The sequence below is a fragment of the Oncorhynchus mykiss genome, chromosome 7 (genome assembly GCF_057628025.1).
Source record: "Oncorhynchus mykiss isolate SJ-2025 chromosome 7, ASM5762802v1, whole genome shotgun sequence".
Classification (NCBI taxonomy): domain Eukaryota; kingdom Metazoa; phylum Chordata; class Actinopteri; order Salmoniformes; family Salmonidae; genus Oncorhynchus; species Oncorhynchus mykiss.
The window spans coordinates 59,396,246-59,422,836 of record NC_143028.1 but is presented as its reverse complement, the minus strand read 5'-3'; the positions used below and the strand labels follow the sequence as shown (position 1 = coordinate 59,422,836).

Here is a 26,591-nt window from a genome sequence, read left to right as displayed (position 1 = left end):
TTCATCAGAATGCACTCCCAGGAATCACAGTTCCACAATAATTGTTTGTTTTGTTCAATAATGTCCATTTATGTCCAAATACCTCCTTTTTGTTCAAGCATTTAGTACAGTAATCCAAATTCATGACCCGCAATTACTAGGAGCAGACAGTCAAAGTTTCGTTACAGTCCGTAGAAACATGTCAAACGATGTATAGAATCAATCTTTAGGATGTTAACATAAATCTTCAATAATGTTCCATACCCCCAAGAGACTTGTAGCTGTAATTGCTGCAAAAGGTGGCTCTACAAAGTATTGACTTTTAAAATACTAAATACGTCATGCGCTGTTTCCCGCTATTCATTGATTTCGGTAGCGCATCCCCATATCTAATTGATCAGCTGTTGTCAAAGCCTAAATGAGTATGACATCCTGACATTTAAAAGTATACTAGATTTTTGAAATGTCACATGCTATTAAACCAACAAATTCTGCATACTCCCAACGGCCTATATATGGCCACAGAAAATCTTAAATATAATACAATTTATCATGATACACATTATTGATGGCAGAATTTAACTAGGATTGTCAAATAATGAAATATTAAATATCTTATGGCTATTTCTCATGGAAGTTGATTTAATAACATCCAGGGACATGGCAAAAATGCTGAAAAAGTGTCCAAAATATATACAATTCCCTTTAAGAGCCATATTTGTTTTTAAGGTAAAGGACATCTGACCTTATATTTAAAGCCTTTTGGAATCCACATGACATTATTTTACACTAAATAAGAAGTGATATTTCCTGGGGAAAGAAAAGGCACCGCATAGGAATGACACAGCTAGCACAGCCAGTCATAAAATCAGATTTTAAACCTATCCCCAATTTTAACCACACTGCTACCCCTAATCTTAAATGAAGACAAATGTTTGTGAATTTTTAGGAAATGGACCATTTAGACTTTTCAGCTGGCCCATTAGCGGTAATCACTCTGCCGTCAGGGCAAAATTCATGACAAATGTCAACTTGCTTGTTGGACACGGTTGGAGTTTAGTGAATGAATCTCCATCTTGACTGCTCGAATGCCACTTGCCATTTGCATGTGTAAAGAGCAGTATTTCAGACTGGGACCATCCTTCGCATGTACTGGATTCTTTGGGAATTGTCCCGCATTGCCAATTTGATGCAGAGCCTGATATTTCATTTAGCAGACACTCTTATCCAAAGTGACTTGCAGTTAATGCATTCCATCTTAAGTAGCTAGGTGGGACAACCACATCAGTCATAGTATATTTTTCCTCAAAGTAGCTAGCTTTTTTGGGGACAGGAGGCTATGGGATAATTTAAGATTCTCTTTGAAGAGGTACGTGTTTCAGAGGTTTTGGTAGATGGGCAGGAACTCTGCTGTCCTAGCTTCAGGGGGAAGCTAGTTCCACCATTGGGGTGCCAGGACAGAGAAGACCTTGGACTGTGCTGAGCGGGAGCTGCCCTCCAGTAGGTGTGGGAGAGCCAAGAGACCAGAGGTGGCAGAGAGTACTCAGGTTGGGGTGTAAGGTTTGAGCAGAGCCTGAAGGTAGGGTGGGGTAGTTCCTCTTGCTGTCCTCTAGGCAAGTACCACGGTCTCGTCGTGGATGTGAGATTCAACTGGAAGCCAGGAGTCTGAGGAGGAGCAGGGTGCCAAGGGAGAATATGGGAAGGTTGAACACAAGGCGGGCTGCAGTGTTCTGGATAAATACCAAAGCAAATTCCACATTTACACTGAACAAAAATATAAATGCAACATGTAAAGTGTATGTCCCATGTTTCATGAGCTGAAATAAAAGATCATTTGTTTACGTCCCTGTTAGTGAACATTTCTCCTTTGCCAAGATAATCTATTCACCTGACAGGTGTGGCATATCAAGAAGCTGATAAAACATTTACACAGGTGCACTTTTCTGGGGAAAACAAAAAGTCACTAAAAATCACAACACATTGCCACAGATTTGAAGGATCATGCAATTGGCATGCTGACTTCAGGAATGTCCACCAGAGCTGTTGCCAGATATTTTAATATTAATTTCTCCACCAGAAACCGCCTCCAACATCATTTTAGAGAATTTGGCAGTACGTCCAACCAGCCTCATAACCGCAGACCACATCAGCCCAGGACTACCACATCTGGCTTCTTCACCTGTGGAATTGTTTGAGACCAGCCAACTGAAGAATTTCTGCACAAACTGTCAGAAACCATATCAGGGAAGCTCATCTACCGGCTCGTCGTCCTCACCAAGGGTCTTGATCTGACTGCAGTTCGGCGTTGTAACCGACTTAATGGGCAAATGCTCGACTTATATGCAACTGGCATGCTGGCCAAGTGTGCTTTTTACGGATGAATCCCGGTTTCAACTGTACCGGGCACACTGCATGTTGTGTGGGTGAGCGGTTTGCTGATGTCAACATTGTAAACGGAGTGCCCCATGATGGCGGTGGGGTTATGGTACGGGCAGACAGGCATAAGCTATAGACAAACACAATTGCATTTTATCAATGGCAATTTGAATGCACAGAGAGACCTTGAGATCCTGAGACCCATTGTCTTGCCAATCATCCAACGCCATCACCTGATGTTTGGGATGCTCTGGATCGACGTGTACGGCAGTCTGTTCCAGTTCCCGCCAATATCCAGCAACTTCGCACAGCCATTGGAAGCGTGGGACAACATTCCACAGCCTGATCAACCCTATGTGAAGGAAATGTGACTCGCGCTGCACGAGGCAAAAATTGAGGTCACACCAGATATTGACTGGTTTTCTGATCCACACCCCTACTTTTTAAACTTTTTTATTTTTAAGGCATCTGAACAGATGCATATCTGTATTCCCAGTCATGTGAAATCCATAGTTTAGGGCCTAATTTATTAATTTCAATTGATTTCCTTATATGAACTGTAACTCAGAAATCTTATTGTTGCTTTTTTATTTTTGTTCAGTGTAGTATGAGGTATTTGATATTTGTTTACATGTAAAATTCTTATTACCTCACATTTAAAAGATTGCAGGGGAGATTTCTTTATTACGGTCCTATAACATTTCCCTGATTTGCATTAAATGTTTATTTTGGTGGCTAATGTTAAGGGTTAATATAGGTGGCGACTGTTGGTGGGAATCAGGGCTCCTAAGGTCCTGTCAGCCATTACAACTAGTCAGTGCTTCCCTTTTATGTGTTTTAGGCTCTTTAAAACCAAAGTCAATATACTACTATAGTACAACTGTTGCCGTATTTTTGTGAATATCAGGGTTGTATGTCAGTGGTAATTGTTATTTCTCCTAATTTGCCATCGATATAGTCAGCCCTCGTGAGGGCACCTCGTGAGCCCATTTGTACCCACAGTTGCTACACATAGCAATTTTGTATTTCCTTACTAAAGCACATTGATCTGTTTGTTTATTTGTACTTCAGAAGAATCCAGAGTCTCTGTACTACAGGTGCATGAAATCTTGATTAGGCCAAAGGGAAGTAGAAACTTGAGTGCTGTGGAGAAATGTCTGGAACACTATTAATAACTGAGACGCCCTCAGAATACAGTATGTACTATACACAGCCTGCACTGAATAACATCAGACTCTGCGGTACCCCATTATGACCACACATTACTGTGTTGTCTTTTAGCTGACACTTATCCAATGCACCTTCTAGAAATGCATTCAGCTAAGGAATGTGAAACAACCACATCCCCATAAATGTTGTGATAGAAATCCACAATGAACTGCCTATTGTAGGAAAGAATGAGTTGTTGCAGTTGTTGCAGTTACATAAACAAGTAATAAGTAATTGCTAATAAAAACATTTATTGGACTTTGTTTTGTTTTCCATTCTCTCTCCCACATCCACTGTACAATCCCACTCTGCTACATTAAAGTTCCTCCTTCACTTTACAATGATCTCACATCAGATGTATTTCTCGTTAAACCAGAATAACCTGAGGTTTGATTAAAACAGGATCAGAACAAACTTGTAAAACCTAAAATACATGTATACTATGTGGGAAGGAATCAGCTGGGAAAAGACAGTGTAGGGGGCTGTTGAAAACAAATTAAATTAATACCCAGGGGGTGGTGTTGGGCCCTCTGTGCCCAATTGGAGTGTATTGGATAAGGTCTGCATTGAAACAGACTATTACAAACACATAAGGCCCCCCACCACTAGACCGGAGGGCAACCTTAAAACTAAACCAAGCAAATATGTATCTTAACAATCCAGTTTAACACAACCATTAGATTATTTCATATGGTGTTTCAGATGTGTGCTTGCTTCATGAGCAACATGAGACATTTCAGTTGGACATAGTAAAACCAGCAAACATTTACAAAACAGTCTAAAAGTACATTGTCAACAGGTCAAGTGTGCCATTAGTCAATGCTAGCCATCTCTTCAATTACATTCATTTTGCTGATAAGAGAAAATTGATGTTCAATTGATGTTTTAAGGTTGCCCTCAGGTCTTGAAGAAAGTCTAAAAGATGAATTCACACTCCCCCCCCCCGAATCTGATAGAAAATATTTAAAAACAGTCAAAGTCCTTTCAGCTTGGGAAACAGTGCTGTCTTACCCTGTCTATCACTTTTCAAAACAACCTCCCTTCCCAAGAGAACAGATAGCGCCATTTGTGAAGCACTGTACAACTTGCAGAGTATTCTGATTGCCAGAGGTGCCATGGGGTTGGTGAATACTGCCAGAAAGAGGTGGTGTAATAAGTGGACTCTGCCTTAATTGTGTGTCGTCAGTCAGTGATGAAAGGGGCTGCAGTACCCTATTACTAATCTACCGACCCTGGTCATTTGCATACTGTACATATTCTAACCTGCTAGGCCAGATTAGAGTGGTTACATTACAGAAGGACCTTGCTTGCCATGGAGTGTTGTCTTTTGTTTTGGTATTTTGGATAATTCCGTCAGACAATGCGAGTGCCCCACATTTTAGAACAAAAAAATGGACATGATTTCTTTACAAAACCAAGTCATCTTCAATATCTCAAGACAACTACCGTGGCTCAACGAAAGGAAAAAAATTACCTTGGTGTCACTGACTTGAACCGGCTAAATCCAGCAAAGGCCCTTTAATGTTTTCATAAGTGTACTATATATTTTGCATCCAACTCCCCTATTCCGTCCTCATCCTACTCCTTCACTCTTCATCTTTACCCGGATTTGTTGGCCCCCACTAGGTTCATGAGTCCGTCCGTGCTCATGGACTTGGGGCGCTCCAGGGGGAAGCCCAGGGCTCGGCTCCAGATCAGCTGGGCCAGCACCCCCAGTGCTCGGGACACGCCGAACAGCACTGTGTAGTAGTTCATCTCTGTCATCCCATAGTACTGTTAGGACAGGAGAGAGGGAGGGGATGGAGGGTTAATTTCACAGAACAAGGTATTTCATTATTGCGCTCCCAATTGTATGTGATACATAATGGCTTTGCAGGAAGATGAGGGACAGCTCAAGTAGAGGAGAAGAGCGCCCAGACTTTTTTTTTTGTCTGACTGTTCACTAAGATGGAACAAACTATGAAAAGAAGCTCAAATTAGACCTTTACATTTTCCTTCATCCCGTCAAGAGATGGAGGACTTTCTTGTAACCTTCATGCAGTGTCCCTCCCAATCAGTTGAAAGTGTACTGCAATAGTTGGCTCCATCCTTCTGTAACCCCACCACTCACCTGCAGCAGCACTCCACTGTGGGCGTCCACATTAGGCCAAGGGTTCTTGGCCTTGCCCTGCTCCAGCAGCACGTTGGGCACGATCTTGTAGAGTTGGTGCACCAGTTTGAACATGGGGTCATCGGGCAGGTGCTTGAAGGCAAACTCCTGCTGGCAGGTGTACCTGGGGTCTGTCCTCCTCAGGACGGCATGGCCGTAACCTGGAACCACCTGAGAGAGAGAACGCAAACAGAAGGTCAAAAAGGTAGGATTACTATCTTTGAGGTTACATATCATTCCCCTTGCAGCTTATTCCTCAAATGAAAACGTAAATGCATCCTTTCTTTTGTACACCTGTCCACTACACTTTTAGGTAGATGGAAAAGTTTCCTTTTGGTTTCCTGACCTTGACTCATTGACCCAACTTAACATGCCCTCCAGTCCAGACCACTTACCCTTCCAGACTTGAGGGTGTTCCAGATGTAGTCTCTCATGGCCTCGTCAGACACCTCTCCTCCCATCTCCTTCTGCAGGGCCGTCAGCCATACCAGCACCTCCTACAAGGGGCATAGGTCAGAGGTAAGGCAGGGGCTCACTCCAACCAAAACAAAATCACTGCTTTCATTCTCCATTTTCACTACTGAGCTTATTATAGTTCCATAGCCATCCTCTCTCTCCATTATGTTAATGGAGAGGGAGGATGAAAGCCTTGCTTTGAATGAAAACAGATACCTTTGGATAAAGGTGTCTGCTAAATAGCACACATACATATAAATACACACACTACCATTCAAACATGGAGTCACTTAGAAATGTCCTTGTTTTTTGAAAAAAAAAGCAATTTGTCAATTTTTTTAAATAACATCTATTTGATCAGAAATACAGTGTAGACGTTGTAAATGACAATTGTACGGCTGATTTAATGGAATATCTACATAGGCGTACAGAGGCCACTTATCAGCAACCATCACTCCTGTGTTCCAATTGGCACGTTGTTAGCTAATCCAAGTTTATTGTTTTAAAAAAGCTAAGTGATCATTAGAAAACACTTTTACAATTATGTTAGCATAGCTGAAAACTTCTGATTAAAGAAGCAATAAAACCTGCCGCCTTTAGACTAGTTGAGTATCTGGAGCATCAGCATTTGTGGGTTTGATTACAAAATGGCCAGAAACAGAACTTTCTTCTGAAACTCGTCAGGCTATCCTTGTTCTGAGAAATTAAGGCTATTCCATGCGAGAAATTGCCAGGAAACTGAAGATCTCGTACAAATCTGTACTACTCCCTTCACAGAACAGTGCAAACTGGTTCTAACAAGAATAGAAAAGAGTGGGAAGACCTGGTGCACAACTGAGCAAGAGGACAAGTACATGAGTGTCTGGTTTGAGAAAGACGCCTCACAAGTCCTCAACTGGCAGCTTCATTAAATAGTACCCGCAAAACACCCGTCTCAACAGTGAAGAGGCGAATCTGGGATGCTGGCCTTTTAGGCAGAATTGCAAAGAAAAAGCCATCTCTCAGACTGGCCAATAGAAATAAATGATTAAGATGGGCAAAAGACACTGGACAGAGGAAGATTGGGGAAAAGTGTTCTGGACAGACAAATCTAAATTTGAGGTGATCAAAGAACATTTGTGAGACACAGAAAAAATGAAAAGCTGGAGGAGTGCTTGACGCCATCTGTCAAGTATAGTGGAGGCAATGTGATGTTCTGGGGGTGCTTTGGTGGTGGTAAAGTGGGATATTTGTACAGGGTAAAGGAGATCTTGAAGAAGGAAGGCTATCACTCCATTTTGCAAAGGCATGCCATACCCTGTAGACAGCGCTTAATCTTCAGGCTAGGGTCTATTTTTCTCCACTTCCTATCTGACTGACGTGCCCCAAGTAAACTGCCTGTTACTCAAGCCCAGAAGCCAGGATATGGATATAATTGGTACCACTGGATAGAAAACACTTTGAAGAAATGTTAAAATAATGTATGCCACGATAACACAATTGATATGGTGGGAGAAAATCCAAAGAAAAACCAACCAGAAAAAAATTGAGCCCATGCTCTTACAATGGAAAGCTATGAGTCATTGCAATTCCAGACCCCAGATTGCAATTCATATGGCTTCCACTACACGTCAGTGTTCAAGGTTTCAGCCTAGTTTCTTCCCAAACAAGGAAGAATTTTGAGTTTTGGTACTGGGAGTTAGAGTTGGAGTCTGTGCGTGTGCGACGATGCGCACCTGCTTATTTTGCTTTTCTATTTCTATTGAACATAACCATAGCCCCCCGGGGCGGCAGGGTAGCCTAGTGGTTAGAGCGTTGGACTAGTAACCGGAATCCCCGAGCTGACAAGGTACAAATCTGTCGTTCTGCCCCTGAACAGGCAGTTAACCCACTGTTCCTAGGCCGTCATTGAAAATAAGAATTTGTTCTTAACTGACTTGCCTAGTTAAATAAAGGTCAAATTAAAAATACTTCTTTCCGTATGAAATAGTATAGTTTGATTACATTTTTGATTACTTTAACAAAGTTTGGCGGTAGCTTTTTGGATTCCTTTCTCTGCATGTTGAACGAGTGGATTACTGAAATCAACGGTGCCAACTAAACTGACTTTTTGGGATATAAAGAAGGATTTTATCTAACAAAACGACCATGCATGTTGTAGCTGGGACCCATTGGATTGCAAATCAGAGGAAGATTTTCAAAAAGTGAATATTTTAAATCGCCATTTGTGATTTTATGAAGCCTGTGCTGGTTGAAAAATATTTTGAGGGGCACCGTCCTCAAATAATCATATGGCATGCTTTCCCTGTAAAGCCTATTGTAAATCGGACAATTCAGTTCGATGAACAAGACTAAGCTTTTAACCGATATAAGACACTTGTATGTACCTAAATGTTTAATATCCATAATTTTAATGATTGTTTATTTGAATTGCGCGCCCTCCGATTTCACCGGAAGTTGTCGACGGGTGTCCCGCTGACGGGACGCCTAGCCCTAAGAAGCCAATTTCCTCCTACAACAGGACAATGACCCAAAGCACAGCTCCAAACTATGCAATAACTATTTAGCGAAGAAGCAGTCAGCTGGTATTCTGTCTATAATGGAGTGGCCAGCACAGTCACTGGATCTCAACCCTATTGAGCTGTTGTGGGAGCAGCTTGACCGTATAGTACGTAAGAAGTGCCCATCAAGCCAATCAGGAAGCATGGTTAAATCTCTTCAGAAAACATCAACAAATTGACAACTAGAATGCCAAAGGTCTGCAAGGCTGTAATTGCTGCAAATGGATTCTTTGAAGAACATAATTTAAAAATCATTATTTATAACCATGTCAACATTTTGAATATATTTCCTATTCATTTTGCAACTCATTTCATGTATGTTTTCATGGAAAACAAGGACATTTAAGTGACCAAACTTTTCAACAGTAGTGTATACACACACAACCAGTATATTTATAGAGTATATTTTATATTCTTCAAAGTAGCCACCCTTTGCCTTGATGAAAGCTTTGCGCACACACAATCAGCTTCACCTGGAATGGTTTTCCAACAGTCTTGAAGGAGTTCCCACATTTGCTGGGTTGAGGTTGGGTGATTGTGGAGGCCAGGTCATCTGATGCAGCACTCCATCACTCTTTCTTGGTCAAATAGCCCTTACACAGCCTGGAGGTGTGTTGGGTCATTGCACTGTTGAAAAACAAACGAAAGTCCCACTAGGCGCAAACCAGATGGGATGGCATATCGCTGCAGAATGCTGTGGTAGCCATGCAGCTTAAGTGTGCTTTGAATTCCAAATAAATCACTGACAGTGTCACCAGCAAAGCACCCCCACACCCTTACACCACCACCTCCATGCTTCCCGGTGGGAACAAAATGCGGAGATCATCCGTTCACCTACTCTGTGTCTCAAAGACACGGTGGTTGGAACCAAAAATCTCAAATTTGGACTCATCAGACCAAAGGACAGATTTCCACCGGTCTTATGCCCATTGCTTACATTTCTTGGCCCAAGCAAGTTTCTTCTTGGTGTCCTTTTAGCAGTGGTTTCTTTGCAGCAATTCGACCATGAAGGCCTGATTCACGCATTTTCCTCTTTTGTTTTTTCCCCCTTTCTCCCCGATTTCATGGTATCCAATTGTTAGTAGCTACTATCTTGTCTCATCGCTACAACTCCGGTACAGGAAAGATGAAAGTCGAAAGTCATGCGTCCTCCGATACACAACCCAACCAGCCGCACTGCTTCTTAACACAGCGCACATCCATCCCGGAAGCCAGCCGCACCAATGTGTCGGAGGAAACACAGTGCACCTGGCAACCTTGGTTAGAGCACACTGCTCCTGGCCCGCTACAGGAGTCTCTGGTGCGCGATGAGACAAGGACCGGCCAAACCCTCGGACGACGCTAGGCCAATTGTGCGTCGCCCCACAGACCTCCCGGTCGCGGCAGAGCCTGGGCGCGAACCCAGAGTCTCTGCACTGCAGCCCTTAACCACTGCGCCACCCGGGAGGCCGCATTTTCCTCTTAACAATTTATGTTGATGTATCTTGTTTGGGATGCAATTTCTGAGGCTGCAGCAGAGGTAACTGTGGGCCTTCCTTTTCTGTGGCAGTCCTCATGAGAGCCAATTTCTTCATAGCGATCGATGGTTTTTGTGACTGCACCTGAAGAAACTTAAATTTCCGCATTAAAGTAATAGACTGTCATTTCTCTTTGCTTATTTCAGCTGTTCTTGCCAAAATATGGACTTCGTATTTTACCAAATAGGGCCATGTTCTGTATACCAGCCCTACCTTTTCACAACACAACTGATTGGCTCAAATGCATTAAGGAAATTCCACAAATTAACTTAACAAGGCACACCTGTTAATTTAAATGCATTACCTCATGAAGCTGGTTGAGAGAATGCCAAGAGTGTACAATGTTGTCATCAAGGCAAAGGGCGGCTACTTTGAAGAACCTCAAATATAAAATATATTTTGATTTGTTTAACTTCTCTAGGGTAGGGGGCAGCATTGGGGATTTTGGATGAAAAGCGTGCCCAAATTAAACTGCCTGCTACTCAGCCATAAAAGCTAGAACATGCATATAATTAGTAGATTTGGATAGAAAACTCTGAAGTTTCTAAATCTGTTTGACTGACGTGAGTATAACAGAACTCATATGGTAGGCAAAAACCAGAGAAAAAATCCAACCAGGAAGTGGAAAATCTGAGGTTTGTAGATTTAACTCTTGGCCTATCGAATGCAGGGTCTATGGGGTCATATTGCACTTCCTAAGGCTTCCACTAGATGTCAACAGTCTTTAGAACCTTGTTTGATGCTTCTACTGTGAAGTGGGGGAGAATGAGAGGGGAATGAGTCAGAGGTCTGCAAGAGAGCCACGAGCTGTCTCGTGAGAACGAGCTGTCACGTGAGAGCGAGCTCTGTTCCATTGCATATCTACAGACAATGGAATTCTCCTGTTGGATCATTATTGAAGATTCATGTTTATGTAACATTATTAAAGATTGATTCTATACTTCGTTTGACATGTTTCTACGGACTGTAATAACTTTTTGGACTTTTCGTCCATACTTTCCGCTGGACTTGTACGCGCGTCATGAGTTTGGATTGTGTACTGAACACGCGAACAACAAGTAGGTATTTGGACATAAATGGACATTATCGAACAAAACAAACATTTGTTGAACTGGGATTCCTGGGAGTGTATTCTGATGAAGATCATCAAAGGTAAGTGAATATTTGTTATTTCTGCTTTTTCCGTAAAGTTTTTTTGAAATCTGACACAGCGGTTGCATTAAGGAGAAGTGTATCTATAATTCCGTGCATAACAGTTGTATCTTTTAGCAATGTTTATTATGAGTATTTCTGTAAACTGATGTGGCTCTCTGCAAAATCACTGTATGTTTTGGAACTACTGAACGTAACCCGCCAATGTAAACTCAGATTTTTTTATATAAATATGAACTTTACCGAACAAAATATACATGTATTGTGTAACATGAAGTCCTATGATGAAGATCAAAGGTTAGTGATTCATTTTATCTATATTTCTGCTTTTTGTGACTCCTCTCTTTGGCTGGAAAAATGGCTGTGTTTTTCTGTGACTTGGCTCTGACTTAACATAATCGTTTGGTTTGCTTTTGTCGGAAAGCCTTTTTGAAATCGGACACTGTGCCTGGATTTGCAACAAGTATCTTTAAAATGGTGTAAAATACATGTATGTTTGAGGAATTTTAATTATGGGATTTCTGTTTTGAATTTGGTGCCCTGCAGTTTGACTGGCTGTTGGCGAGGTGGGACGCTACCATCCCACGTACCCCAGAGGTTAACACCGTTTTGGTTACTACATGATTCCATATGTTATTTCATAGTTTTGATGTCTTCACTATTATTATACAATGTAGAAAATAGTCAAAATAAAGAAACCCTGGAATGAGTAGGTGTTTCCAAACTTTTGACTGGTACTGTGTGTGCCAAGTGTACAATACATTAGGAACACCTGCTCTTTCCATGAGAGTGACCAGGTGAACGCTATGATCCCTTAATTATTAAATCCACTTCAATCAGTGTAGATGGAGAGGAGACAGGTTAAATTAGGATTTTTAAGCATTCAGACAATTGAGACATGGATTGTGTGTGTGCCATTCCGAGGGTGAATGGGCAAGACAAAAAAACGTAAGTGCCTTTGAACGGGGTATGGTAATAATAAGTGCCAGGCACTCCAGTTTGAGTGTGTCAAGATCTGTAACGCTGCTGGGTTCGCGCTCAATAGTTTTCCGTGTGCATGAAGAATCCAGACAATTTGACAACTGTGGGAAGCATTGGAGTCAACATGGGCCAGCATCCCTGTGGAATGCTTTCAACACCTTGTTGAGTCCATTCACTGACAAATTCAGGCCGTTCTGAGGGCAAAAGGGGGTGCAATTCAATATTAGGAAGGTGTTCCTAATGTTTTGTACACTCAGTTTTCATAATATTTACACACATGTTAACTTTGACATTAGCATCCATACACACCTGGTTAGCCAGTCCATGAAGAGGTCCGGCCAAGCCGTTCATAGCTGCGCTGAAGGACAGGTAGGGGTCAGACAGGGCACTGCCCACTAAGTGGCTGGTGTGGGCACTCACATTACCACCCTCATGGTCACTATAGCAAAGGAGAAAAGGGGAGTGAATGAAAGAATAAGTGATGCAGCCACATAACTGCATTGTGCAATGACAGAGCAGGAGCTGAATATGCACACCCTAAAGTTACCAAGGTAGAGACTAATGGATGATAAACTGAGAAAAAATGATTATGAATGAAGTAGCACTCTCTATAAAATAAAAAACTGACCTGTGAATGGTGAGGTACAGTCGCATGAGCTCAGTGAACGTGGCATCGCTGTAGCCCAGCATGTTGGTGAAGTTGTGGGACCAGTCCAGACTGGAGTCGATGGCGCCGATGCTGCTGCCCTCACGGTAAAGGTTGCGGTAAATCTTGGCCGCAACGCATGGCAGTTTAGCGATCAGATCCATGGAGTCTTCATAGACAAACTGAGAGAAGAGAATAATTTTCATGTCAATAGTGTAATCGGAAAGAAGGCACTCTTTCAACAGATTTTTAACACATTTGTTCAGATTCCACCATCTTGACTTCTTATAACTGTGGCGCATTGACATTTTGCTACATTTCACAATGGTTTGTCCTATTGAACAACATGGTTTCCCACAACAGTGTAAACTGTTCAACATTCTTTAGGGTATGTTTCCTGAGCTCACCTCCCAGTACATGGCCTTGTTGACTCCCTCGGAGTAGGCTCGGGCGAAGCTACTCTCACTGTTCAGAGCTGTGATGGCGGCGCTGAACTGAGACATGGGGTGGAGGTTGGTGGGGAAGTTATCCAGCATGGTGACCACGTGGGAGGGAAGAGCTGCACGCTTGGCCCACTCCTTGGACAGCCAGTTCACCTGGGGACAGACAATAGGTTAATTGGTCAAGCTATGCACACCAAACGTAATGTAGTTTTGTATGCAAAATATAGTCCGTCACTAAACCAACATGGAAGCAAACCTTCTCCCAGAGATAAGATCTATTGTCTGTGGTTAAGCTTTATGTTGTGGTTTATGGTATACGAGTCAACCACATTATGTATATAGTCAATAAAAGAGATCTGTACCATTATGCAAAGGGTTGTTGTAACAACATGTTAAGCTGATGTGCCATACTCTCTCTCCATAATGAGTTACCAAGCTAACACTCACCTGTTCCTCTGTGGGCACCTGGCCTGTCACCAGCAGCCAGAACAGACCTTCGGGCAGTGGCTCGGCACCTCCTGGAGCCTTGGGCAACAGCTGCTGGCACTCTGGAATGCTGTAACCACGGAAACGAATTCCCTAAAAAAAAAAAGTTTGAAAAAATGATATCTACACTCCCCTCCATATGCGCGCGTGTGTGTGTGGGGGGGGGGGTCTATACCCATCATGAGGCAACAGTACAGAAAGTACCGTTTAGAAATGACAGCACTTATGTATCAAAGTAGTCCAAATATTAGTATTTGGTCCCATTATTCTTTGCACGCATTGACTAAATCAAGATTGTGACTCTACAAACTCATTGGATGCATTTGCAGTTTGTTTTGTAACTGAATGATAACTGAAGCAAACTTCCTTATAAGTGAGTAGATAAGATGTTTCTAAAGACTTCTAAATTATTCCTAATAATGCCAAGATTAAGAAAAATCATTAACAATGATGAGTAGGAAAGTTAGAGGCTACAGCAAAACATGCTTACCTCTCACCATTACCAATAACAGAGGTGGTATGATCTTTATGCCTCTATTCTTCACTCATTATCCATAATCCTGGTAGCATCCACATGAATGTAGAAGTGTACATAAACATCTATTCTTACTTACAATAAAAGTGACACCAAAAATACAGAATTCAGTTCCTATTGGGGAAAAAAATAATCCAAAACAAACCGCAGCCAACAAGTTTTTATTTTTATTTTTTATGTTTGCATCTTTTTAATAATGCACTTACAGTTGAAGTCGGGAGTTGCCATACACTTAGGTTGGAGTCTTAAACTCTTTCAACCACTCCAAATTTCTTTTAAGCAAATTATAGCTTTGGCAAGTCGGTAAGAACATCTACTTTGTGCATGACAAGTAATTTTTCCAACAATTGTTTACAGACAGATTATTTAACTGTATCACAATTCCAGTGGGTCAGAAGTTTACATACACTAAGTTGACTGTGCCTTTCAACAGCTTGGAAAATTCCAGAAAATTATGTCATGGCTTTAGAAACTTCTGATAGGCTAATTGACATCATTTGAGTCAATTGGAGGTATACCTGTGGATGTATTTCAAGGCCTACCTTCAAACCCTGTGCCTCTGCTTGACATCATGGGAAAATCAAAAGAAAATCAGCCGACCTCAGAAAAGAAATGTAGACTTCCACAAGTCTGGTTCATCCTTGGGAGCAATTTCCAAACGCCTGAAGGTACCACGTTCATCTGTACAAACAATAGTACGCAAGTATAAACACCATAGGCCCACGTAGCCGTCATACCGCTCAGGAAGGAGACGCGTTCCGTCTCCTAGAGATGAACGTACTTTGGTGCAAAAAGTGCAAATAAATCCCAGAACAGCAGCAAAGGACCTTGTGAAGATGCTGGAGTAAACAGGTACAAAAGTATCTATATCCACAGTAAAACGAGTCCTATATCGACATAACCTGAAAGGCTGCTCAGCAAGGAAGAAGCCACTGCTCCAAAACCGCCATAAAAAAGCCAGACTACGGTTTGCAACTGCACATGGGCACAAAGATCGTACTTTTCGGAGAAATTTCCTCTGGTCTGATGAAACAAAAATAGAACTGTTTGGCCATAATGACTATCGTTATGTTTGGAGGAAAAAGGGGGAGGCTTGCAAGCCGAAGAACACCATCCCAACCGTGAAGTACGGGGGTGACAGCATCATGTTGTGGGGGTGCTTTGCTGCAGGAGGGACTGGTGCACTTCACAAAATAGAGGGCATCATAAGGAAAGGAAAATTGTGGATATATTGAAGCAACATCTCAAGACATCAGTCAGAAAGTTAAAGCTTGGTCGCAAATGGGTCTTCCAAATGGACAATGACCCTAAGCATACTTCCAAAGTTGAGGCAAAATGGCTTAAGGACAACTAAGTCAAGGTATTGGAGTGGCCATCAAAGCCCTGACACCAGTCCTATAGAAAAGTTGTGGGCAGAACTGAAAAGGCGTGTGCGAGCAAGGAGGCCAACAAACCTGACTCAGTTACACCAGCTCTGTCAGGAGGAATGGGCCAAAATTCACCCAACTTATTGTGTGTGGGAAGCATCTGGAAGGCTACCCAAAACGTTTGACCCAAGTTAAACAATTTAAAAAGCAATGCTACCAAATACTAATTGAGTGTATGTAAACTTCTGACCCACTGGGAATGTGATGAAAGAAATAAAAGCTTAAAGAAATAAAAGCTTAAATAAATGTTTAAGTGTAAATGTATTTGGCTTAGGTGTATGTAATATATATATATATATATATATATCAGATTAAAACATATATAATTTGTGACGAAATAATAAATGTTATGTGCCTCATTTGCATATATACACTGGGGTGCATTTGCATGCATTAATATACAGGGGTGGAACAGGGATGCAACCACCAAAAACCTCCCTCAGTCTGTTTTATTCAAATACCTTTGACCCCACATTGACATTACATAACCCATAGGCCCTATGTCACATGACTTATGACTTTTAAGCCAATATCCGTAAGTGGTGCTGAAAAGGCTGCAAAATATCACCTTCCTTATTCTCAGCTAATGTAAGCTGATGAGAATGGTGGGACTTAAGGTCAAGTCACTGTTTAAGTAGCTAGTTGTCTAGCTTCAAGCATCAGACACAGGATGGTTTTTATTTAGTTCCATTTCATTTAGTACTATCCAATTAATTTGCATTCTGCCATCTCCCTCAGGGGAGTACTAAGCAAGTGTGGAAATCATTCTCTTTCAAAACAATTCTCTTCAGCTCAGCCATGGGAAATTAATCACTAAAGGGCATGCCTAAATGTTGTGTCATCTAGGCAATTCTTTTGTTCGTTTTTGGTTTAAAAAAATCCTAATATCACTACGAATTCAGCAAAAAATGTGTTTAATATAGAAAATCTGTTCCCAAGTTTCCCACAAATTCTTTAAAAAAAAGTGACTTATGTGATCGAGTCTCAATGTAATCAAGGTATGAAGGGCTTAGTTGTCATCAATTTGCAGTGTACAAATGATTATAATTGTGTTCCAACCATCCAATCAAACAAATCAGTCTACAGCTGAATCTAGTTGCCTACCCCCCTAAGTGTAAACAATGTAAGATGCCAACAAGCAACTGAAAATGGCTAAAATGCCCAATCTATCCCCCTACCTGATACTGAGCTTGCATTCAGTTCTCTGTCCAGGGCCTTTCCCTGCACAGACCAACTCACCTCATCTGCATCCAGCACTGAGGTCTCATACACCAGGCCCTTCATACCTCTCATCCCACCGTAGATCTGTAAAGACATGGGCACACACACTTAACATCAATAGCTACCATATTCACACGACAACTGGCACTGAAAGGGGTACGTCTATAATGTAGAATGTTTACAAATGACAGTTGAACTGAATGTACCATATCCACAGTGATTGAGCCGATGTTGGTCTTGCCATACTGCGTTTTGAAATTCTTAATCCTACTCTGTTCTTTAGGGACAAGATCCAAAAGCACATCTCTCAGGTTCTGCAACGGCACAGAGAAAATACAATACGTCACAGTTAAAAAGACAACTCATTTATGAGGGCCACTCAGTTCAAAACATCACAGCACTGCTAGGTAAAAGGCATATGTGTGTAAATCAAATTGAAAAATGAAGGAGGTCCAGTCAGAGTACTTACTGTTGATGTAGTGGCATTTCTGGAAGCGGCGAAGAGACATGCTGTGCTCTGAGAGGCACAAGAAGGTGTCAAGAGAGAGGCAATCAGTCAAAACAGGTTGAATCGCCAACATGTATCACAGACAGGCAGTCATCAGAGAAAGGCTTCAAGTTTCAAAAATCAGAGGGGTGTTAGTCCTCACTTTAAAACATCAGCAAGCCTCAATGCACTGCAAGGTATCCCCAACAATGACCTAAGCTGCATCCCCTAACAATGACCTAGGCTGCATCCCCTAACAATGACCTAGGCTGCATCCCTAACAATGACCTAGGCTGCATCCCTAACAATGACCTAGGCTGCATCCCTAACCATGACCTAGCCTGTATCACTAACGATGACCTAGCCTGTGCCACTAACGATGACCTAGCCTACCTAATCACTGCAGGAGAGAAACTGAAGTGTTAGTTCCATGACAAAGGATAACAAACAGAAAATTGCTGAACGCTAGACGTGTGCAGTGGCAAATAGGCCTACATATGCCAATGCATTTATGTATTGTAACATAGAACTGATTCAGTCAAAGCATTGCTCACAGTACTGTATCTAAAGATCATCCATGTTCTAAGTGTTTTAGGGCCATAAGGACACAACCACATGTTTTTTTTATACCTCAAGTCAGAATGTATCTGACCTTTGATTTACAGAAAAATAGAGCTTTGCCCAACTGGAAACAAGATGCCTTCACACAATCAAGAAATATTGGAAAAGTTATGTAGCCTGTACAATTCACTCAAATGCAACTTTTCTAATGTTATGTGCTATGTGTTCCAGCTAATCAAACATGGCTGGTTCTCTTTTGCTTAACATGCAAGAGATGCCTTTTCCAGAAGAGTTAGAGTCAACGAAAGACTGTAATTTGCCTCCTGCTGTGAGTAACATTGTGGGAATGAAGCTGCATTGCAAGATATGGTAACCTACTTTATAGTTGGTTACTAGTACTTGCCTAAAACCTACAGTAGTGTACAAGCAACTGACGTTGGACAGCCGGTATCTGATTGAATCAACTCTGAGTCCGTGGCACAATATCAAGGCAGTGAAGGCCCACATAAGTACGATTCAGTATCATCTAGCTAGATGTCGTTGTTTTTTATAATTATCCCAGATTGTCATTACAAACTAAAACTGGGGCTAGGGGGCGAGCTAGCTAACTTCAGTGTGCTAGTTCGCTAGGTAGCTACGAAAATCAAGCCTAGACATTTAGCTAGTGTTATCAAAGATGGTAAGTTAGCTACTATACACATTGCCGTGCTAGCTTCATAGTTTAGTCTATATACTTTATATTCTACGGTACATAGCTGATTAGTTAACTACACATCACTTAGCTAAGGCCTAGTCTTAAATTAGCTAGCTACAATAGCTAAATGCTAACTTCGTTTGTTCTTATTGGCAAGTGGCTAACCAAAGTTTTAGCATGCTAGCTAACGTTATGGCATGGGGCGGGACAATGCAGCGTTTATATCCTTTATCGTTCTCACCTTCGTTGAATTTAAGAGCTTCGGGGTAAACCTGTAGGCGGACAGTAGGGACATGGTGAATGTGACGAGTTTGTGTTGGTAAATTCTGACTGTGCTGGTAAAAATCCCTAGTACCTCGTTGAAGGTGCCCCTCCTGAGTTTGATGGTAGGTGAAGGTTGAGAGAGGAACAGGCCAACAAATGAGATTGGCTCGGAAAAGGCATGGTTTGGGTGACGTACATACCCATAATCTGCCTGTGGGTGGGTGTCTGGCTGAATCTAGCATCAATGATTTTAAATTAAATTGCGGAAAGTGTGATCTTCAACGACATAAGATTGTAAGTGTAACATTCAAATGTTATAAAACACAATGGCTTAAAGATAGACTTAAGAAATTGCTCCGCCATTTCCCGGTTAGTAAAATTCTAATTGCCTCATTTCAGTCACAAAACAAACTGTAGGCCCTAAGTATAGTGTAGAGAATCATTGCACCATCTGAACAGCTTTAAAATATATTTTCCATAATTAAAAAAATATTGTATTTTTCAGCTGGTGTACAAAACCGAAAGTATAGGACACAAAATCCTAAATTTAAAACGGGAAACATGGACATAGCAGACCAGATTTACTGCTTCTTGGAGACTTGCTTTTGCTTACAATGACAACTCTAAGTGTCACATTTATGTGAATTGTCGGGTCGCCCAAAAAGTTTGTCTGATTCGTTATTATTAATGTCTTAATACAAACCCACTTGTGTGTAATGCAACACTAAAACACACTGAAAACAACTCCAGATTGATGGAAATATATTTCTACAACAAAGTATGAAAAACAGATGACCATGACAAAAGATGAATACACAAAATAGAAGAGGAATGGGAGTTGCTGGAGAAAGTATAAATCAAACCTTTCCATCATTCACAGGATACAATTAAACAAAGCAACAAGCACAGCAACCATGCTGAACAATTTTACTATCTTAACTATTGTTACAGAATTTGATTCACCATCTGCTTCAAGAGTAAGCTTGAACATTTAAACTCCTGAAATCATCCAGAGTGATACCATTTCCCCCCCACTGCTACAACAGTCTGTTAGAAATACTATAAATAGCACCCGCAATTACATCTTCTAAATATGTGCATGCAACCAATACACTTGATTTGAATTCATTGCAGTAATATACACATTACAAGAGTGTTCTACCCACATCATACACACCTGCATAAGGACAATATAGGTTGAGGCACAATAGCACAAATGTGAGAATATAGTTGATGTCATGAGTTTTCTTAACAGTAGTTGCCCAATAAGTTATACCTTGCATCTTGTGATTGATAGAGCAGAACGAGCTAGTGTCGAGTTCTACAATCTTCAACTCCCCCCATTCCTGTATTACAGACAGTAAGCACCTGGTGCTGGAGCTGCTCTGGATTGTCTGCAGCCCCACTAATTCAGTGGAAGGTAGTCGTGTATAAAGCTGAGCTGTGTGAACTGTAGGATGGAATCATAGCTCATCATGAGGGAGTTGCAGAGCATGGTCGCAAAGGTCTGCAGAAAAAACCCATCAACGAGTTACATTTTGGTATTGATTTTTCACTTTTCACATTGTATTACAAGTCATTCCAAACACAATTTTGTAAAAAGGTGTATCCCCCCCCAAAAGCAATACATGTAGTCTCTGGTGGTCAATATAATGTATTGGATCAAGTAAGATGGTGGTATACCTGTTCTCTTGCTGCAGAGTTTGTCTTTCACGTTGTCTGTTTCATGGGCAAAGAATTCGATGATCTCGTCTTCATATTGTTCAACGATGGTCTCACACTACGGGTAAGACAGAGAAGATAATGGTTAAATAAGATGTAGTGGGGGACACATTTCAGTGAGATGCAGAAGCTTGGAGCCACTGGCTTCAACCTACAGTACAAACATATGAATGTGGACAGTTTCCACTGCATTGGTCTGCTTGTGTGAAAGTTGCAACAAAGATGCAATCAACTGTAGTCATTATCATTCACTACATTAGAGGTTCTAGAATGTCACACTGATGAGCTATAGCGTGTCATCATCCCTAGTCCCTACCATGTGAAAATGAAAACAAAATGGCTACCCACAGCAAATTTCAGGCTGGATGTGACTCTGGAATCCAGTTTAGCCTCTGAGAGGTCCATGGGTTTGCCGTTCCGAGACGTGACCCTCTCATAGGTCTCCCTGCTGGTGGTGGGTTCCAAGCGTTCCCCGTAATCCTTCATCCTCTCACATACCTCCTCCATTAGCTCCAGGAGGTTACCCTCAGAGCGGGCGAGAGGAACCTGGGGGGGAACACAATTTTGGTGAGCTCAACCAGAGAGAAAGATGATACGCCTTGATGCGGTAGCACAAAAAGGGGCTCTGAGGAAGGACCTCCTTTGCTGGATCAGCACACAACGTCTCACCACCGGCTCCACCTCTTGAGTGGGGGCCGGATAGCTGGCCCGAGGAGATGCCTTGCTTTCGGGCACCGCCCCCAGAAGGGGGAGAGAGCGGGCCATCGACGGAACGAGGAAGAGCTAGACTAGCAGTAGAATTTGAATGGGTTAAACTGATGCAAGAGTTGGGGATAGAGGATGCATCTGTCATTAGTAATGTTTCAGAGTAACATGTCAAACTGACCCTTTACAGAAATAGCTCGCCACAAGGTTAGAATATGACTCAGCGCTAAAGCCGGCCTGGTCCCGAAAATAGTATATAAGGAGAGTGCCTTCCTTAAGAGGGCATGATAGTGCTACTTGACTTATCACCGACAGACAGACAGCTTGTGATACTTCAACGTATATAGACTTGTTTATACTGTATTATTGACTGTATGTTTGTTTTACTCCATGTGTAACTCTGTGTCGTTGTATGTGTCGAACTGCTTTGCTTTATCTTGGCCAGGTCGCAATTGTAAATGAGAACTTGTTCTCAACTTGCCTACCTGGTTAAATAAAGGTGAAATAAAAAAAAATAAAAAACTATCAACCTAAAAGGTAATATCTGATTTTCATACTCTAGAACAATTGTATCTCTTGACTTCTGATTTCTGAACAAGACATACTGAGACAACTACCCTCCACACTCCTCGTGCTGAATAAATCCACCTCCTAACTGAGGTGGGTGAATAGCAACAGTGGTGTTATAAGGGTTTTTTGTCTCGAACCGTTCTCTTCACTAATCAGTAAAGCATAGTACAAACTTCTAGTAGGAGAAACAGATAGAGTGATTGGATAAGCCTCTAGAGCAATTGTAAGTGGAAGAACATACTCTTTGGGGACCAACCAGGTCATTCTACGCTAAGGTAATTAACTGCTTGTTGTAGTACATATATAAGGCATTAATAGTAGTAAGTGTTTTGATGATTGTTGATGTTATATATTAAGGACAAAAAGGAAACTGTAATAACGTGTACAACTGTGTGACTTGCAAACATTGAATAAAAAGTAGAAACTAGACCCAAAACCCTAGGGGAGAGAACGCCTCTGACACTCCCGTTCTAGGGGAACAAGTCTAGTTTCTACACAAAAGACAATTTAAAGGATTGGACAGCCAACTCATTTATATTGTAAAAAGCAAAGTTACTCTGTATTAATATTCAAGCAGTATTAACCGACGGGTGTAGGCATTAAATCGTAAATCGTTTGTCTAGATAGTAAAAGTGATTGGGAACCCTATAGAGCAACGGCGAGTTGAAGAGTCAAACTCTATAAAAGGTAAATAGGCATTAAATCGTAAATCGTCTGACCACCGATTTGATGGTTTATGCCTAGATACAAGAGTCTTTGAGAATTCTATAGAGCAATGGAGAGTTGAAGAGTCTACTCTTTGGGAACTAAAGATGCCTGGTAAAGGTACCACAAGGGAGAGGTACTCTAAGTCTGATTGATAGTATCTAAGATCCCGAAACACGCCTAACGGCACCACAAAGGCTAATCTCAGAATAAAAGGGCAGGATACATAACCAGGCCAGTCTGGCGGGCCTGTGAGTCACCTGTTAGCCGGGTGACATAAGAACTTGAGTGAGACGACTTGTATCACTCTCAACGGGGGTACCTTAACGGTCTTATAGCAAAATCCCCTACCGCGACACCCTATAATAGGAAACACTGTGAAAACACATGAATATGTTTTAAAAACAACGCTGTAGAATCCCAGCCTACAAATAAATAACATTGAATGTGTAAAATAAGGCCAATGAAGGAGCCAGTAGCCCTCAGGTACACCTACCTCTCTAATAGACTGGCTACCATCTGGGTTGATTCTAAAGGACCCGGTCTGGATCATTTTGTTAGGATCCACCAGAGATATTGCCCACTCCATCTCATCCACCATGGCCCTACACGCTGATGGACAATAGCGAAATGTTAGGTAGTTTAACGAAGGTATGCGGACCAAAAGTGGACGCACAATGTAGAAAATAAGGGGTTTGGGATGATATTATGACATTAAACAGGATCTAGTGTAGTAAAATGGTAGAAATCCAAAGACTTACCTCCACATTTGAGATCCTGGCCCTGCCTGACTCCTTGGCAGTGGTTTACAAAGAGAGCAAGTAGCACACACAGAGCAAGTGATTGCAAGGGATGCCACATCTTCATCTAAGCAAAATTAGAGAGTTGGGGGGGAAAAAAACACACCAAATATACAGAAACAGACAATTTTATCAATATTATGGAGACATGCAAGTCATTTCTCAATGAGTTGTTATTACATTCAGGGGAATTGTTCGGGAACATTTTTTTTTTCAAGTTCAGGGACTATAGCTAGCTAATGTAAATCAAAATAAATTAATGGTAAATCAAACTCACTGACCATTCGTGCATGCTACTGTGCTGAACCGTCTCTGATGTGTAGTAAAGACAAAAATGTAACATTTAATGATCAGTAATTACCTGTTGTTTGTTAATTTCAGCCACCGCTACAACGATTTGGAAATGTTAATTCCAAGCTGTTCCATCGCATTCGGTAAAAACTGGTGACGTAGGCAACGGCAGGGACTCTACCAAGAGGTGTCCAAGTTTATGCCAGAGACACTTAGGACCCAAACCAAATGTAATCAGAAACCCGAAAACATAATTTGATTTCATGGCAAATATCCACCGGTCTTTAATATAAAAAGTCATACGCATCACAGTCAGGGAAACGTACTTTTTATTTAGAATGTTAAGTGTATTGCATTCTAATCGCTAATGTGCAATGGTCCACGGCTGTCTTTCGTTTCGCCAGTTTGCGTTTAGAACGCCAAACTGGTCATGTCTTGACGGGATATAGATTTTGTGAAATTGTCAAAAGTATATATATTTTTTTGCTAAACCTAACCCTTCTCCTAACCAGTTACGTTAATTAGCTTAACCTGCTGAACAAGGAATTAATCACATTTACATAATGGGTCCCTGGAAGAAAATGTGAACCGTTAATTATTTTTTCAATTTCAGTCCAGGGGAAGGTTTAGTATTTTTTAAATCAAGTCCAGAGGAGATTTCATATCATTTGTAATTGATGAAATGTCTATACTTATCAGTATTTTAGAATAAGTTGCTTATTGTGCTATATATCGATGTGTGCCTTTGAAATATAGTCCAGGGGAGGGTCTTAGCATTTGTAATTGATGAAATGTCTATATTTATCAGTGTTTTAGAATAAGTTGCTTATTATGCTATATATCGATGTGTGCCTGATGCCGGCCCTATCTGATTCTTCTTTGGGGGTGCAATATCAAGTGCGCCTATAGGCTATTTGAGTGTGGTCTCAATCAAAAGAACCATAGCCTAGCCTATAGGCTGTGAAGTGCATGATAGGAGAATCACAGAGCAAAGTTATATTTCTAAGTTAGTTGCTGGAATGGTGTAAATAAAACAAGACTGCATTACACACTGCAATGGATATTCCAACCCTGAGCCCGACCTGCACTGCTCCTGCTGATCAAAAACAATTTCGTGTGCTGCATAACCAATCGCTGTGCTGTGTAAGTAAACAGGTGGCAGTTCGTGAGGAGAGGCATAATAATGCGCGCAGACTAGCCTATGTTCTGTTCAGTTTGATGAGGAGGGCCTGAGGTCAAATTTGACTTTACTACTATAATTTATTTATACTATAACTTTATTTTTATTTATTTATTTTTCTTCTTGGGCCTCTATATCTATTGTTTTTATTTTTGTTGTTGTTGTGTGATTTGGATTAATCCCCTCTACCACACGGAAACCCACTAATCTACTGACGGAACGCAAGAGTTGGCTAATAACAGACCTCCATTCTATGCTAGCTTGCTCCTATGCTACCAATTTAGCTATCTAAATCGCCGTGACCCCCAACCAACCTCTCCACTCACTGGACCCTTTTGATCACTCGACTGAGCATGCCTCTCCTTAATGTCAATATGCCTTGTCCATTGCTGTTCTGGTTAGTGTTTATTGGCTTATTTCACTGTAGAGCCTCTAGTCCTGCTCATTATACCTTATCCAACCTATTAGTTCCACCACCCACACATGCAATGACATCTCCTGGTTTCAATGATGTTTCTAGAGACAATATCTCTCTTCATCACTCAATACCTAGGTTTACCTCCACTGTATTCACATCCTACCTTACCTTTGTCTGTACATTATACCTTGATGCTATTTTATCGCCCCCAGAAACCTCCTTTTACTCTCTGTTCCAGACGTTCTAAACGACCAATTCTTATTGCTTTTAGCCGCACCCTTATTCTACTCCTACTCTGTTCCACTGGCGATGTAGAGGTGAATCCAGGCCCTGCAGTGCCTAGCTCCACTCCTATTCCCCAGGCGCTCTCTTTTGACGACTTCTGTAACCGTAATAGCCTTGGTTTCATGCATGTTAACATTAGAAGCCTCCTCCCTAAGTTTGTTCTATTCACTGCTTTAGCACACTCTGCCAACCCGGATGTTCTAGCTGTGTCTGAATCCTGGCTTAGGAAGACCACCAAAACTTCAGACATTTTAATTCCAAACTACAACATTTTCAGACAAGATAGAACTGCCAAAGGGGGCGGTGTTGCAATCTACTGCAAAGATAGCCTGCAGAGTTCTGTCCTACTATCCAGGTCTGTACCCAAACAATTTGAACTTCTACTTTTATAAATCCACCTCTCTAAAAACAAGTCTCTCACCGTTGCCGTCTGCTATAGACCACCCTCTGCCCCCAGCTGTGCTCTGGACACCATATGTGAACTGATTGCCCCCCATCTATCTTCAGAGCTCGTGCTGCTAGGCGACCTAAACTGGAACATGCTTAACACCCCAGCCATCCTACAATCTAAACTTGATGCCCTCAACCTCACACAAATTATCAATGAACCTACCAGGTACCTCCCCAAAGCCTTAAACACGGGCACCCTCATAGATATCATCCTAACCAACTTGCCCTCTAAATACACCTCTGCTGTTTTCAACCAAGATCTCAGCGATCACTGCCTCATTGCCTGCATCCGGCAGGGTAGCCTAGTGGTTAGAGCGTTGGACTAGTAACCGGAAGGTTGTG

At 41.6% G+C, this 26,591-nt stretch overlaps 2 protein-coding genes across 3 annotated transcripts; both read right to left on the bottom strand.

The window, feature by feature from the left end:
* Nucleotides 1-3,798: 3,798 nt before the first annotated feature.
* On the bottom strand, nucleotides 3,799-19,304 carry LOC110528253 (citrate synthase, mitochondrial). Of its 2 annotated transcripts, XM_021610150.3 has the most exons (12): nucleotides 19,215-19,304; nucleotides 19,101-19,131; nucleotides 17,587-17,634; nucleotides 17,324-17,431; nucleotides 17,136-17,201; nucleotides 13,896-14,027; nucleotides 13,413-13,601; nucleotides 12,988-13,187; nucleotides 12,669-12,798; nucleotides 6,109-6,210; nucleotides 5,675-5,884; nucleotides 3,799-5,337 (listed from the first exon to the last, which is right to left on the bottom strand). In XM_021610150.3, exons 1-12 carry the CDS (start codon nucleotides 19,301-19,303, stop codon nucleotides 5,164-5,166), a joined length of 1,479 nt encoding a protein of 492 aa, XP_021465825.1. In that variant the 5' UTR covers nucleotide 19,304; the 3' UTR covers nucleotides 3,799-5,163. The 2 variants fall into 2 exon arrangements, with proteins under 2 accessions (XP_021465825.1, XP_036839732.1); XM_036983837.2 differs by lacking the exon at nucleotides 19,101-19,131 and having other exon boundaries at nucleotides 19,215-19,272.
* Nucleotides 19,305-19,868: 564 nt separating this feature from the next.
* On the bottom strand, nucleotides 19,869-24,328 carry LOC110528254 (protein canopy homolog 2). The gene is made up of 6 exons (XM_021610151.3): nucleotides 23,987-24,328; nucleotides 23,587-23,692; nucleotides 23,322-23,437; nucleotides 21,194-21,391; nucleotides 20,807-20,903; nucleotides 19,869-20,630 (listed from the first exon to the last, which is right to left on the bottom strand). The coding sequence occupies exons 2-6, from the start codon at nucleotides 23,690-23,692 to the stop codon at nucleotides 20,587-20,589; spliced, it is 561 nt and encodes a 186-aa protein (XP_021465826.3). The 5' UTR covers nucleotides 23,987-24,328; the 3' UTR covers nucleotides 19,869-20,586.
* Nucleotides 24,329-26,591: the final 2,263 nt, after the last annotated feature.

Excerpts from the sequence above, each read along its gene's own strand:
- LOC110528253 (XM_021610150.3), bottom strand. The coding sequence starts at position 19,303 with ATGCCTTTTCCGAGCCAATCTCATTTGTTGGCCTGTTCCTCTCTCAAC. Across the intron at positions 17,202-17,323 it reads GCTCAATCACTGTGGATATG|ATCTACGGTGGGATGAGAGG; the intron begins GTACATTCAGTT and ends ATGTCTTTACAG. Across the intron at positions 5,885-6,108 it reads ACACCCTCAAGTCTGGAAGG|GTGGTTCCAGGTTACGGCCA; the intron begins GTAAGTGGTCTG and ends TCTCTCTCTCAG.
- LOC110528254 (XM_021610151.3), bottom strand. The coding sequence starts at position 23,692 with ATGAAGATGTGGCATCCCTTGCAATCACTTGCTCTGTGTGTGCTACTT. Across the intron at positions 21,392-23,321 it reads GTAGCCAGTCTATTAGAGAG|GTTCCTCTCGCCCGCTCTGA; the intron begins GTAGGTGTACCT and ends GTTCCCCCCCAG. Across the intron at positions 20,904-21,193 it reads CATCCAGCCTGAAATTTGCT|TGTGAGACCATCGTTGAACA; the intron begins GTGGGTAGCCAT and ends TCTTACCCGTAG.